A 12,728-nucleotide genomic window follows, 5' to 3' on the forward strand; every position below is an offset into this window, starting at 1 on the left:
CAGCCGTCGAGTCTGTTGGGAGCCTGCTCAGGGGGCGGTGACCACTCGAGCCCGAGGCGGTCGATGGCCTGTGTGAGGAGGCATGTTAGTTCCCCTTCGACTCCAGCGCGGGTCCTGCTGGATTCCTGGGCCGAGGAGGAGGCGTAGGAGCCTGACCACTCCTCGCTGTCCGAAGCCATGATGGAACAGCCCTTATCCTCCGCCTCGTCCTCCGAGATGGCAGCAGTGCGGCCGCTGGGCGGCAACTGCGCTTCCCGGGGGGGCGGGGAGGGTGAGAGCGATGCTCGAGGGAGAGGCTCCGGCGAGGCAGTCGCTTCTATCACCGGTTCTGGCAGCCTTTGGGAGCGGCGCTTTTTCCTGTGCGGCGGAACGGAAGGCGGCGCGGCAGCTTCGGTTCTGAGCGCTTCGAGTCGAGCCCGCAGGGTCGACATCGGAAGCTCCTCGCAGAGGTCGCATCCGCCTTCAGCGAGGGCGAGCTCTGCATGCCACAGTCCCAGGCAGAGAGCGCAGATGATGTGGCGGTCTCCGGCGCTGAGAGGCGCGGCATGAAGCGCAAGTGGTGCGAGGCATCTTAAAAAAGACGATCGTTACTCTTTTGTGAAGTTCGTTAAGAACTAGCTTGCTCTAAAAAAGGATACGTCGCCGGATGGTGTAGCTCGCAGGATGGCTGAAGGTGGCGGAGACGGCCGGCTTCTTCGAGCGCTGTCCAAGCTTGCTAGATGCCCCTCGAACGGCGACGTGGCTTCCAGTTCAGAGATGCGAAAAGCTTCGCTGAAGAGATGAAAATCAGGGTTCCAGCCTACGAACTACGCTTATATGCACTCTAGCCACGCCCATTTTGGCGGGCTTTGATGCAGTAAGCGCGCGGACGCCTCTCATTGGACGCGAGTTCGCCCAAGTTCGTCTATAGGCTGCAGCAGTTTCTGCAGAGCAACCAATGAGCTCGCTAGCTAGCCCGCTCAAGGTCTGCATTTGCTGCACTGCGTTGACAAATGATACAAAATTAAGGATAATTTTTTGACTTCAATATCTCAGAAAAGATGAATCTTTCCGTAGCGTAAGCTAGCTTACGCAATACGAGAGAACCTCTCGTAAGAGAACTATGGTTACATGGTAAAGTTTTTGTGAAGGTATTTCATCAAGATACAAACTTTTGCGTATTACGTAATTGTTTGTGGCAGGGGCCCCGTGTCCTAAAACATCCTTCAATTACATAAAAAAAAATGCGGGGCCCAAGTTTTATTGATAAATAATCCCCAAGTTTACAGTAAGTGCACGCGTGTGTCCATCACTATAAACTCAGTAACACGATCTGAGTCAGGTGACGCATGTTTAAACCGCACCCTCAGCACAAAGGACAACCGCAGCGCTACACGCCCAACAGAGAATCACACACCTGACATTAGACACTACACCCCATCTGAAAAAAAGCCCATGGCGGAGGAGGCAGATTTTATGCGTACCGTGTTGCCCGTTCACGGCTCTTTTCAATCGGAGGACACTTCTTTAGCTGTACCGCATGCGGACAAACTCACTCACGCTGACACGCACCGGCGCAGCCGACTGCAGCAACAAGTGCAGCTCACCCTCTCCCGGAAAAGAAACAAACCAAAACTGCCAGGTATGCAGAAGCAAAATGCAAGGGAATGGTGGATAGTATAAAACACACTATGGAAAGATACGCAGTGTTTATGTTTTGAATAGATGGCAGGATTTTAAATGTATTGATAAAAGTTTAAGATGAAAGTCAGTCAGGTCAGCACTGTGTTTAATGGCCAGCTTTCACTGGCCCTTTGTTCTCAGATCTCTGCTTTCAGTCTGCTCAGTCTTCTAAACTTTGGCCATAGCCATAAACCTATGTTAAAGTTTAGAAGACTGAAATATAATTTCATTGATTTATTCTTTATTTTATAGCCTTTGGATCCTTAAAGGGATAGTTCACCCAAAACTTAAAATACTCTCATCTTTTATTCACCCCATACTATCCCAGATGTGTATGACTTTATACTGCAGAACATAAATTAAGTTTTTAGAATAATGTCCCAGCTGTAGGTCCACACAATGCAAGTGAATGGTGGCCAGCAGGCTTTTTGGAGATTCAAATTTCTGGTCACCATTCACTTGCGTTGTTTGGACCTACAGAGCTTAGATATTATTCTAAAAATCTTAATTTTCATTCTGCAGAAGAAAGTCATTCACATCTGGGATGGCATTATGGGTGAGTAAATAATAAGCATTTTCATTTTTGGGTGAACTATCCCTTTAAAACTCCTTTGGTTGAACCTTAGTAGAGTAATGGCATCATATGGTATTACCACGATACTAACATGTTGTATGTCCAAAAAGTAGTAGCAAGGTACCATGCTCAAATAAATGGAAATGCCATGGTACATTTTTGTATTTTGTTTATTATTTTTTTATTTTTTTTTGGAATAGGTGTGATCTGTCAGAACTTAAAATGTAATTTAAATAGGATTCATAAATGAACATGAACACTGCACTGTGCATGTATTATATTTTTGCGTATAAGTGTGTGCGTTATTGGTTTTACAGATTCATTTCTCTCAGCAAGTCTGTCCAGCTGCCACATTTCAAGTAGCTCATCTTTAGGAAGTGCACATGTGAAGGTACAGTAATTTCTTCAGTTTCCTTCATTTGATTTGAATAATCTGACTTGAAATGATGTTGCATACACTGTATTTTGCAGCATACATCTGTCAACCATGATGCCATACCACAAGCCCCCAGACCACTGAAGAGGGTTGATACATCTCAATGGCCAAGTTCTGAGCCGAACTGGTTTCACAGCAGTTACAGAAGCTTTCGTCACCCCAGTTCTAGGGCAGGTTTATGCTGGGGGTCCAATTCTTTCACGCTCCCAATTGCCCCTACAATGGACCATTTCCATATGAGCCTTCACCCATTACGTTATGCCCACTCTGAGGTTCTACGAAAAACACGTTATGTTACTGACCTGTCAACTGTCACACCTTTCCCCAGTAAACTTGCCTTTGAGAACAAACACGTAGATGATACAGATGTCGTGTTTTTAAGCAGCACCCCTCTTAAAGGTGCTTCAGAAGGATTAGAGAGGAACAGGATGGAATTAGAGAAGAACACCATTCAGAGAACCCTCAGCCAGCCAAGAGAGGGGGGTTTAGAGAACGTATTTTGGCAGAGTCACAAACGGAAACTGAGCCTGGAGTTTGTTGCAGGAAGACGACCCTCCCAGAAGAGCTCCCTTATCAGGATGGAAGAGAAGTCAGGAAGTTTAGGAATGATTGAAAAGGTGGGGGTCAAGCAACATGCAATGGCAGTTCCTCCAAAGTAAGTCAATAGTTTATACATGTTTAGTTACTGAATCATATAGAGTTACAACACACAAATGATTGTATTTGGGTAGTTGACATTAAATACTTTGGAGAAGTTGACATATCCTGCAGTGTGGCAAGAGTCCAAAAACTATTGTAAACAGCATTTAGCAATTATTTTAGAATTGTTTAAATCAAGCTTTTATGCTGGGTGACTTCAGCCAGGTCTCCTAAGAAACCAAATTGGCCCGATTGCTAGGGAGGATAGAATCACATGGGGTAACCTCCTCGTGGTCGTGATTAGGGGTTCTCGCTATCAATGGGGTGTGTGGTAAGATGTGCGTGGATCACAGAGAGTAGCATGAGCCTTCATATGCTGTGAGTCTCCGCGGTGTCATGCACAGCAAGCCACATGAGGAGATGTGTGGATTAACTTGTCCTCCTCCACCCGGATTGAGTGAGTAACTGCACCACCACGAGGACCTACTAAGTAGTGGGAATTGGGCATTCCAAATTGGGAAAAAATGGGATAAATATAAATAAATAAATGTAAGCTTTTCTGACTTTTTTATAGCTTTTATAATTGAGAGAATATATGGAATATTTGTCACTTCAGGACCATTTTTAATGAACTAGTAATGGCAAAAATGTGAAATACTTAAAAAGAAATTATGATATTGGACCTACAATATACATTTTCCTTTATACACTGTAACCTAAAATGTGTATGTTTAAAAGACGAAGAAATAAGAAACAAGCATATGAACATATTATGCATCAACTACCCTTTTAAGTTGTTATTTAAGTTTGATAAAGACATTTTTGTGACACTTTACAATAAAGTAACATTAGTTAATGCATTAGGTATCATTAATTAACAATGAACAATATATTTATTACAGCTTTTATTAAGTTTTGCTACTGTTATCTTATACAAATGTTCATTGATAGTTAATGTTAGTTCATATTGTATTAACTAATGTTAACAAATACACGTATTAGTTAAAAATGTATTAGTTATTGTCTTAATTAACATTAACAAACATTAATAAATGCTGTAAATGTGTTGTTCGTTGTTAGTTCATGTTAACTAATGTTGTTAAATAATGTTAACATATGGCACTTTATTGTAAAGTGTTACAGAAATGTTTATGTTTTGAATAGCTAACTTGATTAAGGTGGTTTATTATAAATAATTAGTACGTAAGTATGTAGTAGTATTATTAGGTAATTAGTGTATTTTGACAGCATGCCTTTAGGCATTAACTTTCAGAAGCCTTTAACAATTTGGTTTGAAGTATTCTGGATTGAATCGACATCATTGTACTTTTATCTTCTTGATTTTATCTTAATAATGTACATTCTGTGTGTGTTTGTTTTGAAGGAAGGGCAAACAGGGTGAGCACAGCTCAGAAATGACACTAAAGGAGGCTGTAGAGCTCTTGGGACAAGATAATTTGGAATCACAAATCACAGCAGCTAACTTTATACAGAACCAGTGCTTTAACATTCCTGATGCTAAGAAAAAGGTAAGTGATGCTGTTCTCTGAAATGGCTCATGCAATTATCCACCCAAAATGTAATTTACATGATTATCATATCATGCAGAATCCTTAAACTCCTGCCTTAGTGGTTGTGCAGATAACAAACACTCCAGGCAAAATGAAACAATGAGGAAAAATAAGTGTGTATAAAAGTAAGAGGAAAGCAGACAATGTTCTTGATGCTGTGATATCTGTGATATCTCTGTTGGAGTAAAACATCAGAATGACAACATTTGATGAGATCATTTGCACCAGTGTTCCAATATGGCAGAAATGAAGGAAAATATTGAAAGAGCTATATCTCATGTCTTTTTAGAGTTGTATTGAAGCTAATCATTTGACATAGGGAAAGTAAACGAGCGTTTAAAGGGCAGATCCCATTAAAAGGGGTGGTGTAACCAACTGCTTACAGATATGAGCTACTGTATGTGATTCATGAACTCTCTCCATTGTGCGCAATTTAATCTAAGTTGCTCCATGATGAGTCACTTGAATTCATGATGCTAGAAAATCTATAGTCTATAATGCTTGGGGGAACAAAAACTTCTAATGGACATTTTAAGTGTTAGTTCCACAGAGTTTCAATGCAATACGTTTCTTTGACTTGCTATTTCTAATTTGACAAAAGGGAATGATAGCAAATGTACCTTTATCTATTGAGAACAACAAACATTTCAATGTCCATTTGAAAGCAACTGACTACAGTTCACATGCTCATAGCTTGCTTGAAACTAGGGCAGAGATCAGTGTTATCAGAGATCAGCGCATATGTTAACTACTCAACTAACCTAACAGAGTCAGCTGGACAAACAAATTAAAGTTGGCCAAAGTATTGAGGACATTTACACTTTTACAAATACTCAGAAATCTGTTTTTAAATTTTTTTTTAACTTCTCAACAATTTTTTTCCAATGCAAAGCTAAACATTTGGGTTGAGTGAGGTACAGTACTTTGGTCAAAAGTTGAGAAAAGTAAAAAATCTTTTGGATACATTTTTTACAGTGTAGTTCCTTCTAAAAACGGCATAGTAATATCTATCAGGAGAAAACAAATCACATTTCATTGCCATCCAATTAAGCATGTAATAAATAAAATAATGAAATAAAACATACCTCTTGTGCTAGGGTTTATTTATAGTCTGTCTCCTCAGCTACTTTATCTACAAGGCATCCCCAAACTGCTGAAACTCATGCAGGATGAGAGCGAGGATCTCCAGCAGGCTGCCGTCAGTGCACTCCGAAATGTCGTTTTTGAAAACAATGAAAACAAAATGCAAGTCAAAGACTGTGAGGGGCTTCCAGTGCTCCTGAACCTGCTCAAGAAGAACAGAGACATTGAGACTCGACGACAGCTCACAGGTAAGTGAACCATTTGTTGAATGAGTTTTAGCAATAGCAATGGCACATACAGAACTGTGGGGTCCAAATGTCTGAGACCACTTGTGAAAATGCTTACTTTTTTGCATGTTTCTGAAGTAAAACGTTTAGTTCCACCACAAATTATATTATCACCATAAATGTTGAAAAGTTGACTTTTTGATCTCAAGCTGACATGGACAGGTTTATGCAAAACATGTTCATCCATGTAAGATCCAGCATGATTTGAGAATGTTCCAAAGAGCTTCTTGTGTTTTTCAGAAGCAAGGAAATCTGCCTTTTGGAGTTAACATTCTCAAAGTCCAAATTTGCTTAGATTTTATTAGTGACCTAGAAATGGTGCAAAATCTCTTATTATTTTTCTGCCAAAATGTTCCCAAAATCCTCTCCAGGTTTATATTACAATACATTTGAATCCCAGATTTTCAAAATGGTTTTAGACTTTTGGACCCCACTGTACCTATTAAGAATGAGCTATAGTGCAGTTTAATTCATCAACTTTATTTCATTACATATCCAAACCTGACTTTTCCTATTAAGACTTAAATCTAAGCCTTGACTGTAACCTAGAAAACATCCAAAGCCTCTTGAAAGTTTGACCCCTACCCTTTCACTAATCGTCCAGACGGTCATTCTTTCCTCAGGGCTGCTGTGGAACCTGTCATCCCATGACCTGCTGAAAGAGCAGCTCTCGAGAGAAGCGGTCAAACCTCTCACAGACAGTGTGCTGGTGCCTTGCTCAGGCCTTTCTGAAGGGGAGGATCCAAAATTGGAGCTCCTTGCTGACCCAGAGATCTTCTACAATGCAACTGGCTGCCTGAGGTATTCCAAACTAAACGATTAAGCTAAAAAGTATATTTAGGAAGCAGACTATTATATTAACTCCTGAAAAAACTTTCCACAAAAATCAAATCCACACATTCCGTATGCAAGTTCTGCCGAAGAATTGCACAGATTTTCCCTTATACCTTATTTTATAATTAACCATTCAAGGGTATAAAAATCAGAACCAACATGCCAATTTCCTGTGGGATCATGTTGGGTAATGACAAGGATTTATGTGGTATTGACTTAGCAGTAATGATACGTTTAAAAAGTCAACTTCCAGAGTGCATCTTTTTGAATTTTTTGGCTCTAATATGGATTTCACTTGCTATGAACTTTGTACTGAATTGTTTCCACAAAAATTGTTAATTAAATTAAATTTAATTTTGTTTCTGTAGAAATTTGAGTTCAGCTGGTCCTGATGGACGTAAAGTCATGCGGAACTGCGATGATCTCATCGAATGTCTCATCTATTATATCCGTGGCACCATTGCAGACTACAAACCTGATGATAAGGTAGAGTCACTCACATTAATTCCTCCTTTTTATCCCTTAAATAACAGCAACAGTCAGCCTTCGATTTATGTTTAACAATAACATTACTTGTAAAATGTGAGCCTTGAAATGTTTCATTTCATAATTCATGGTTCATAATTTATCCTTTCCAGGCCACAGAAAACTGTGTGTGCATCCTGCATAACCTGTCATTCGGGTTTGATTCTGAGATACCTAGTGTGGATTCCCCGGTGATACAAGAGCCCAAACAGAATCACACAACAGAAACTACACCAGGCTGTTTCATCCTTAAGAGTCCTAAAAAGTCTGAGGAGGTTAGTCCTACACCACAGATAATTAAAGACTTCAAAATCAAACAAAGTTGATTTATTGTTGTGAGATGATGGTATTGAAAGCATGCTAGCCTCATGTGTAATTATAATCTCAGGATACAGATGCTGACTATCCCCAACTCGAGGAGAATGGCAATCCACAAGGTGAAGAGTGGCTCTGGAGCGCTATCACTTTACGCATGTATCTCTCTCTTATTGCTGTTAGCGCAAACCAACATACGAAGGAGGCTTCCATTGGAGCTCTGCAGAACCTTACTGCTCTTTCTGGAGAGGTATGGTCTGGATTGACTAGATAATGGCTATAAACTGGATCACATTTTGAGCATTCACTTTAAATGTAACATTTAGAAGCAAAGTATTTCTTGTCTGCATACACCGGGACTGAATAAATAACTCTATTTGTCCTTTAGACATCCCAGGCCATCGCACACTTCATTGTGCAAAAGGAGGGAGTCCTACTTCAGGTGAAGAAGATGCTGCAAGAAGAAAAGAAGGAAGAGATTAGAATATCTGTGTCATTGCTACGAAATGTCTCTCGCTACAGAGAATTGCATACAGACATTGGTGAGCTGGATTGACATTCCAGTATAAGGAGTAACATTTCACTGCAATGTCATTTATAAGTAATAAATCTGTAAAAGACATAATTCTTTTTTATTGTTTTACAGTAGTTTCAAGGGTTAGTTCACCCAAAAGATTAAAATGTGGTTATTGTTTACCCTTGTGTTGTTCCAAACTTGTATGACTCACTTTTTCTGTGGAATACAGATGTTGTTCAGTAGAATGTTAGAGACTGGTAGCCTCAGTCACCATTCTCTTTCATTGCATCTTTTTTCATACAATGAAAGTGAATGGTGACTGAGGCTGTCATTCTGAATAACATCCTTTTTTAATGCATATGGGTTTTGAACAAGATGAGGGTGAGTAAATGATCACAATTTTCATTCTTTGGCTGTACTATCCCTTTAACACTCTTTTGTCACATGCTGTATTGCTGTACATACTGATAAACTCATTTATTTGAATGCGTCCATGTTTATAATTACAGTTAAACAGGTGTTGCCAGAGCTGGTTGCTAGGTTACCAAACTCTGATAGAAGCTCAGAGCAGCCAATAGATGTCACAGTGTCAATCTGTCACATCCTCATCAACATGAGCCATGCATCTGTACAGAACACCTGTGCCATCATAAAACAAGGAGTGTTACCCAAGATTATCAGCATCAGCAACAAAGATAATGGGTATTCTGTGGTTTTCATTTGCACGACAAAAGACTTTGGAATTTGTAATAATGGAACTGACTCGTATATGTACATTCATGTTTTTAATTCATGTGTTTAATTCTCTATTAAATATAGATTTGGGCCCACACGAGCGGGCCAAGCAGCCTGTATATTACTGCATACTCTGTGGAAGCACTCTGAGCTTCATAGCACTTTCAAGAAGGTGAGGTTACAACAAGTTTACATCATACAATGTCCAAGATATTGTACTGATATATACAAGAATAAGCAACACTGGGGGTTGCCATCCAAGGGTCGAATGTGTGAACGGTGAGTTCTGCGCACTTTGCTAGTTTTAATACTATTTCTGTCACAAAGCGGTGAGATTTGATACACCCTGTTCCATAACTGTTCTATGAAGTCAATATGTCAAAGAATTCAAAATCCTCAGGCTCTGGAGATAGTAAAAGACACATAAGTGCTCAAGCTGATACTCCTGACAAGGCCGCAGACCAGGGATGTGGTTTGGACGGTGCAGTGGGAGAGATTCAGCATCAACTGTCGAGCATGTCGGCAATGCTGGCGAAGGATGAGCTCTTCCCGAGTCTGCTCGACATAACAGGCCATAAGCTGGAAATTGAGCAAGCTCACAAGGTCCTGGCTCATAGATCCACGGAGGGAGACAGGCCCGATCAGTTCTAGCCAAATTTCTGAGATTATCCGATAAAGCTCTCATAGGAAGTTTTCCTTGGAAGAACCACAACATTTTCTTGTTCCCAGACTTTGCGAATTCGACAAGAGAGAAAAGTGATCGATTCAAGGATTGCAAGAAACTCTTACATCAACAGGAGGTCGCTTTTGCACTAATATTCCTGGCCAAATTGAGAATAAATACTAAGGTTACAGTGCATCCGGAAAGTATTCACAGCGCTTCACTTTTTCCACATTTTGTCATGTTACAACCTTATTCCAAAATGTATTAAATTCATTACATTCCTCAAAATTCTACAAACAATACCATAATGACAAGGTGAAAGATGTTTGTTTGAAATCTTTGCAAATTTATGAGAAAAAAAAAATAAAAAATCACATGTACATAAGTATTCACAACCTTTGCTCAATACTTTGTTGAAGCACCTTTGGCACCAATTACAGCCTCAAGTCTTTTTGTGTATGATGCTACAATCTTGGCACACCTATTTTTGGGCAGTTTCTCCCATTCTTCTTTGCAGGACCTCTCAAGCTCCATCAGGTTGGATGGGGAACATCGGTTCACAGCCATTTTCAGATCTCTCCAGAGATATTCAATTGGGTTCAAGTCTGGGCTCTGGCCGGGCCACTCATGGACATTCACAGAGTTGTCCCGTAGCCACTCATTTGTTATCTTGGCTGTGTGCTTAGGGTCATTGTCCTGTTGGAAGATGAACCTTCACCCCAGTCTGAGGTTCAGAACGCTCTGGAGCAGGTTTTCATGAAGGATGTCTCTGTACATTGCTGCATTCATCTTTCCCTCGATCCCGACTAGTCTCCCAGTTCCTGCCGCTGAAAAACATCCCTCAGCATGATGCTGCCACCACCATGCTTCACTGTAGGGATGGTATTGGCCAGGTGATGAGAGGTGCCTGGATTACTCCAGAAATGACGCTTGCCATTCAGGCCAAAGAGTTCAATCTTTGTTTCATCAGACCAGAGAATTTTGTTTCTCATGGTCTGAGAGTCCTTCAGGTGCCTTTTGGCAAACTCCAGGCAGGTTGTCATTTGCCTTTTACTGAGGGGTGGCTTCCGTCTGGCCACTCTAACATACAGGCCTGATTGGTGGAGTGCTGCAAAGACGGTTGTTCTTCTGGAAGGTTCTCCTCTCTCCACAGAGAAACGCTGGAGCTCTGTCAGAGTGACCATCGGGTTCTTGGTCACCTCTCTGAATAAGGCCCTTCTCCTTCCGATTGCTCAGTTTGGCCGTGCGGCCAGCTCTACGAAGAGTCCTGGTGTTTCCAAACTTCTTCCATTTACAGATGATGGAGGCCACTGTGCTCACTGGGACCTTCAATGCTGCAGACATTTTTCTGTACCCTTCCCCAGATCTGTGCCTTGATACAAGCCGGTCTCAGAGGTCTACAGACAATTACTTGGACTTCATTGCTTAGTTTGTGCTCTGACATGCACTGTTAACTGTGGAACTTTATATGTGTGTGCCTTTCCAAATCATGTCCAATCAAGTTGTAATAACATCTCAAAGATGATCAGTGGAAACAGGATGCACCTGAGCTCAATTTTTGTCATGTGTCATGGCAAAGGCTGTGAATACTTATGTACATGTGATTTTTTCGTTTTTAATTATTAATACATTTGCAAAGATTTCAAACAAACTTATTTCATGTTGTCATTATGGTGTATTGTTTGTAGAATTTTGAGGAAAATAATGAATTTAATCCATTTTGGAATAAGGCTATAACATAGCAAAATGTGGAAAAAGTGCTGTGAATAATTTCCGGATGCACTGCATATCTGTGTGGTCTTGAGCACTAACGTTTTATTCTACATTTATTAATGTAGGGGACAAATACATAATTTTCTTTTAGGTAATTTAATTAAAAAATTAAAAGTTAATTTCGTTTTTCCAAGTGCTGTTTGTGTTAATTTGTGTTTGGAATCAATAAAAAATTGTTAATGACAAACAACAATTTCCAAAAGAATTAAAAAGAAAATACATTAAAAACATAAGGTGCTATTATGGTGCATGTATGTTCATGTATTCTTAATCTTATCTGTTTTCCAATCTTTGTCAGGCTGGTTATAAGAAAACCGACTTCATTAACAACAGGACAGTGAAGGCTGTGAATTCTGCTCATGACTAAAGCAATCCAGATGTATCGCCAGGACAAAGAATTTCACCTGTTTATTTAAGGAAAAATGTAAATACATTACTTTGAGTTTTTCATTTTTGGATGAAATATGCCTTATAAAAACTTGCCAAGTAACATAGCTATGGTGTGTGCTATCCTATTTTAAATACTAAATATTTAAACATTTGTGTTAATTAAATACAAGTCTGTTGACTGTATATAGCTTTGTTGTATTTATTTATTTATGTTTTGGTCTGTTTAAATACAAAATTAAAACCACATTCTTAAAATCTGTGTTTCTTTTATGCTTGTCTTTTTTTTTTTTACCTTGGGTAAAGCAGCTTTCGAGACTCGTGTAGTGAAATATTTCTAACCATTACCCACGTAACTGAGGGGATACACTTTGTTTGGTTTGTTTTGTTACCATGGTTCCGTTTGAATTCAGCCTGCAATTAACGCATGAGCAAACACTGTTTGTTAAAATCCAAACGTTAATAAAAAATATCAGAAGGAACTCGCCCGTAACGTTTGATAGGCTTGATCATTTGCATGTAGTTTGAGAACTGTGTATGAGCTCGTGTTACAGTCAGGAAGTGATTTGAGTCTTTGAATAAAAACAAATCATCATCATAATCCTCGGTGGGAGGGATCAAGCGCGAGATGGATGGAAAAGAAGACTGTTTAAAAGGAATGAAAGCGTTTGTATAAAATTCTGAGGTGAATTTGACGAGGATAAATGACTACTGCGTTTGAAAACA

The 12,728-nt window shown here is 39.9% G+C and overlaps 1 protein-coding gene across 1 annotated transcript; it reads left to right on the plus strand.

Moving 5' to 3' along the window:
- Positions 1 to 1,328: 1,328 nt before the first annotated feature.
- On the plus strand, positions 1,329 to 12,244 carry LOC127639060 (plakophilin-2-like). Its single transcript, XM_052120895.1, is given in 14 exon segments — positions 1,329 to 1,391; positions 1,393 to 1,621; positions 2,554 to 2,627; positions 2,708 to 3,327; positions 4,696 to 4,840; positions 6,006 to 6,213; positions 6,876 to 7,053; positions 7,455 to 7,572; positions 7,725 to 7,886; positions 8,000 to 8,176; positions 8,315 to 8,468; positions 8,953 to 9,145; positions 9,263 to 9,350; positions 11,914 to 12,244. Coding segments are annotated over 14 exon segments (2,478 nt in total). The 3' UTR covers positions 11,983 to 12,244.
- Positions 12,245 to 12,728: the final 484 nt, after the last annotated feature.

This window comes from Xyrauchen texanus, chromosome 47, assembly GCF_025860055.1.
Source record: "Xyrauchen texanus isolate HMW12.3.18 chromosome 47, RBS_HiC_50CHRs, whole genome shotgun sequence".
Classification (NCBI taxonomy): Eukaryota; Metazoa; Chordata; class Actinopteri; order Cypriniformes; family Catostomidae; genus Xyrauchen; species Xyrauchen texanus.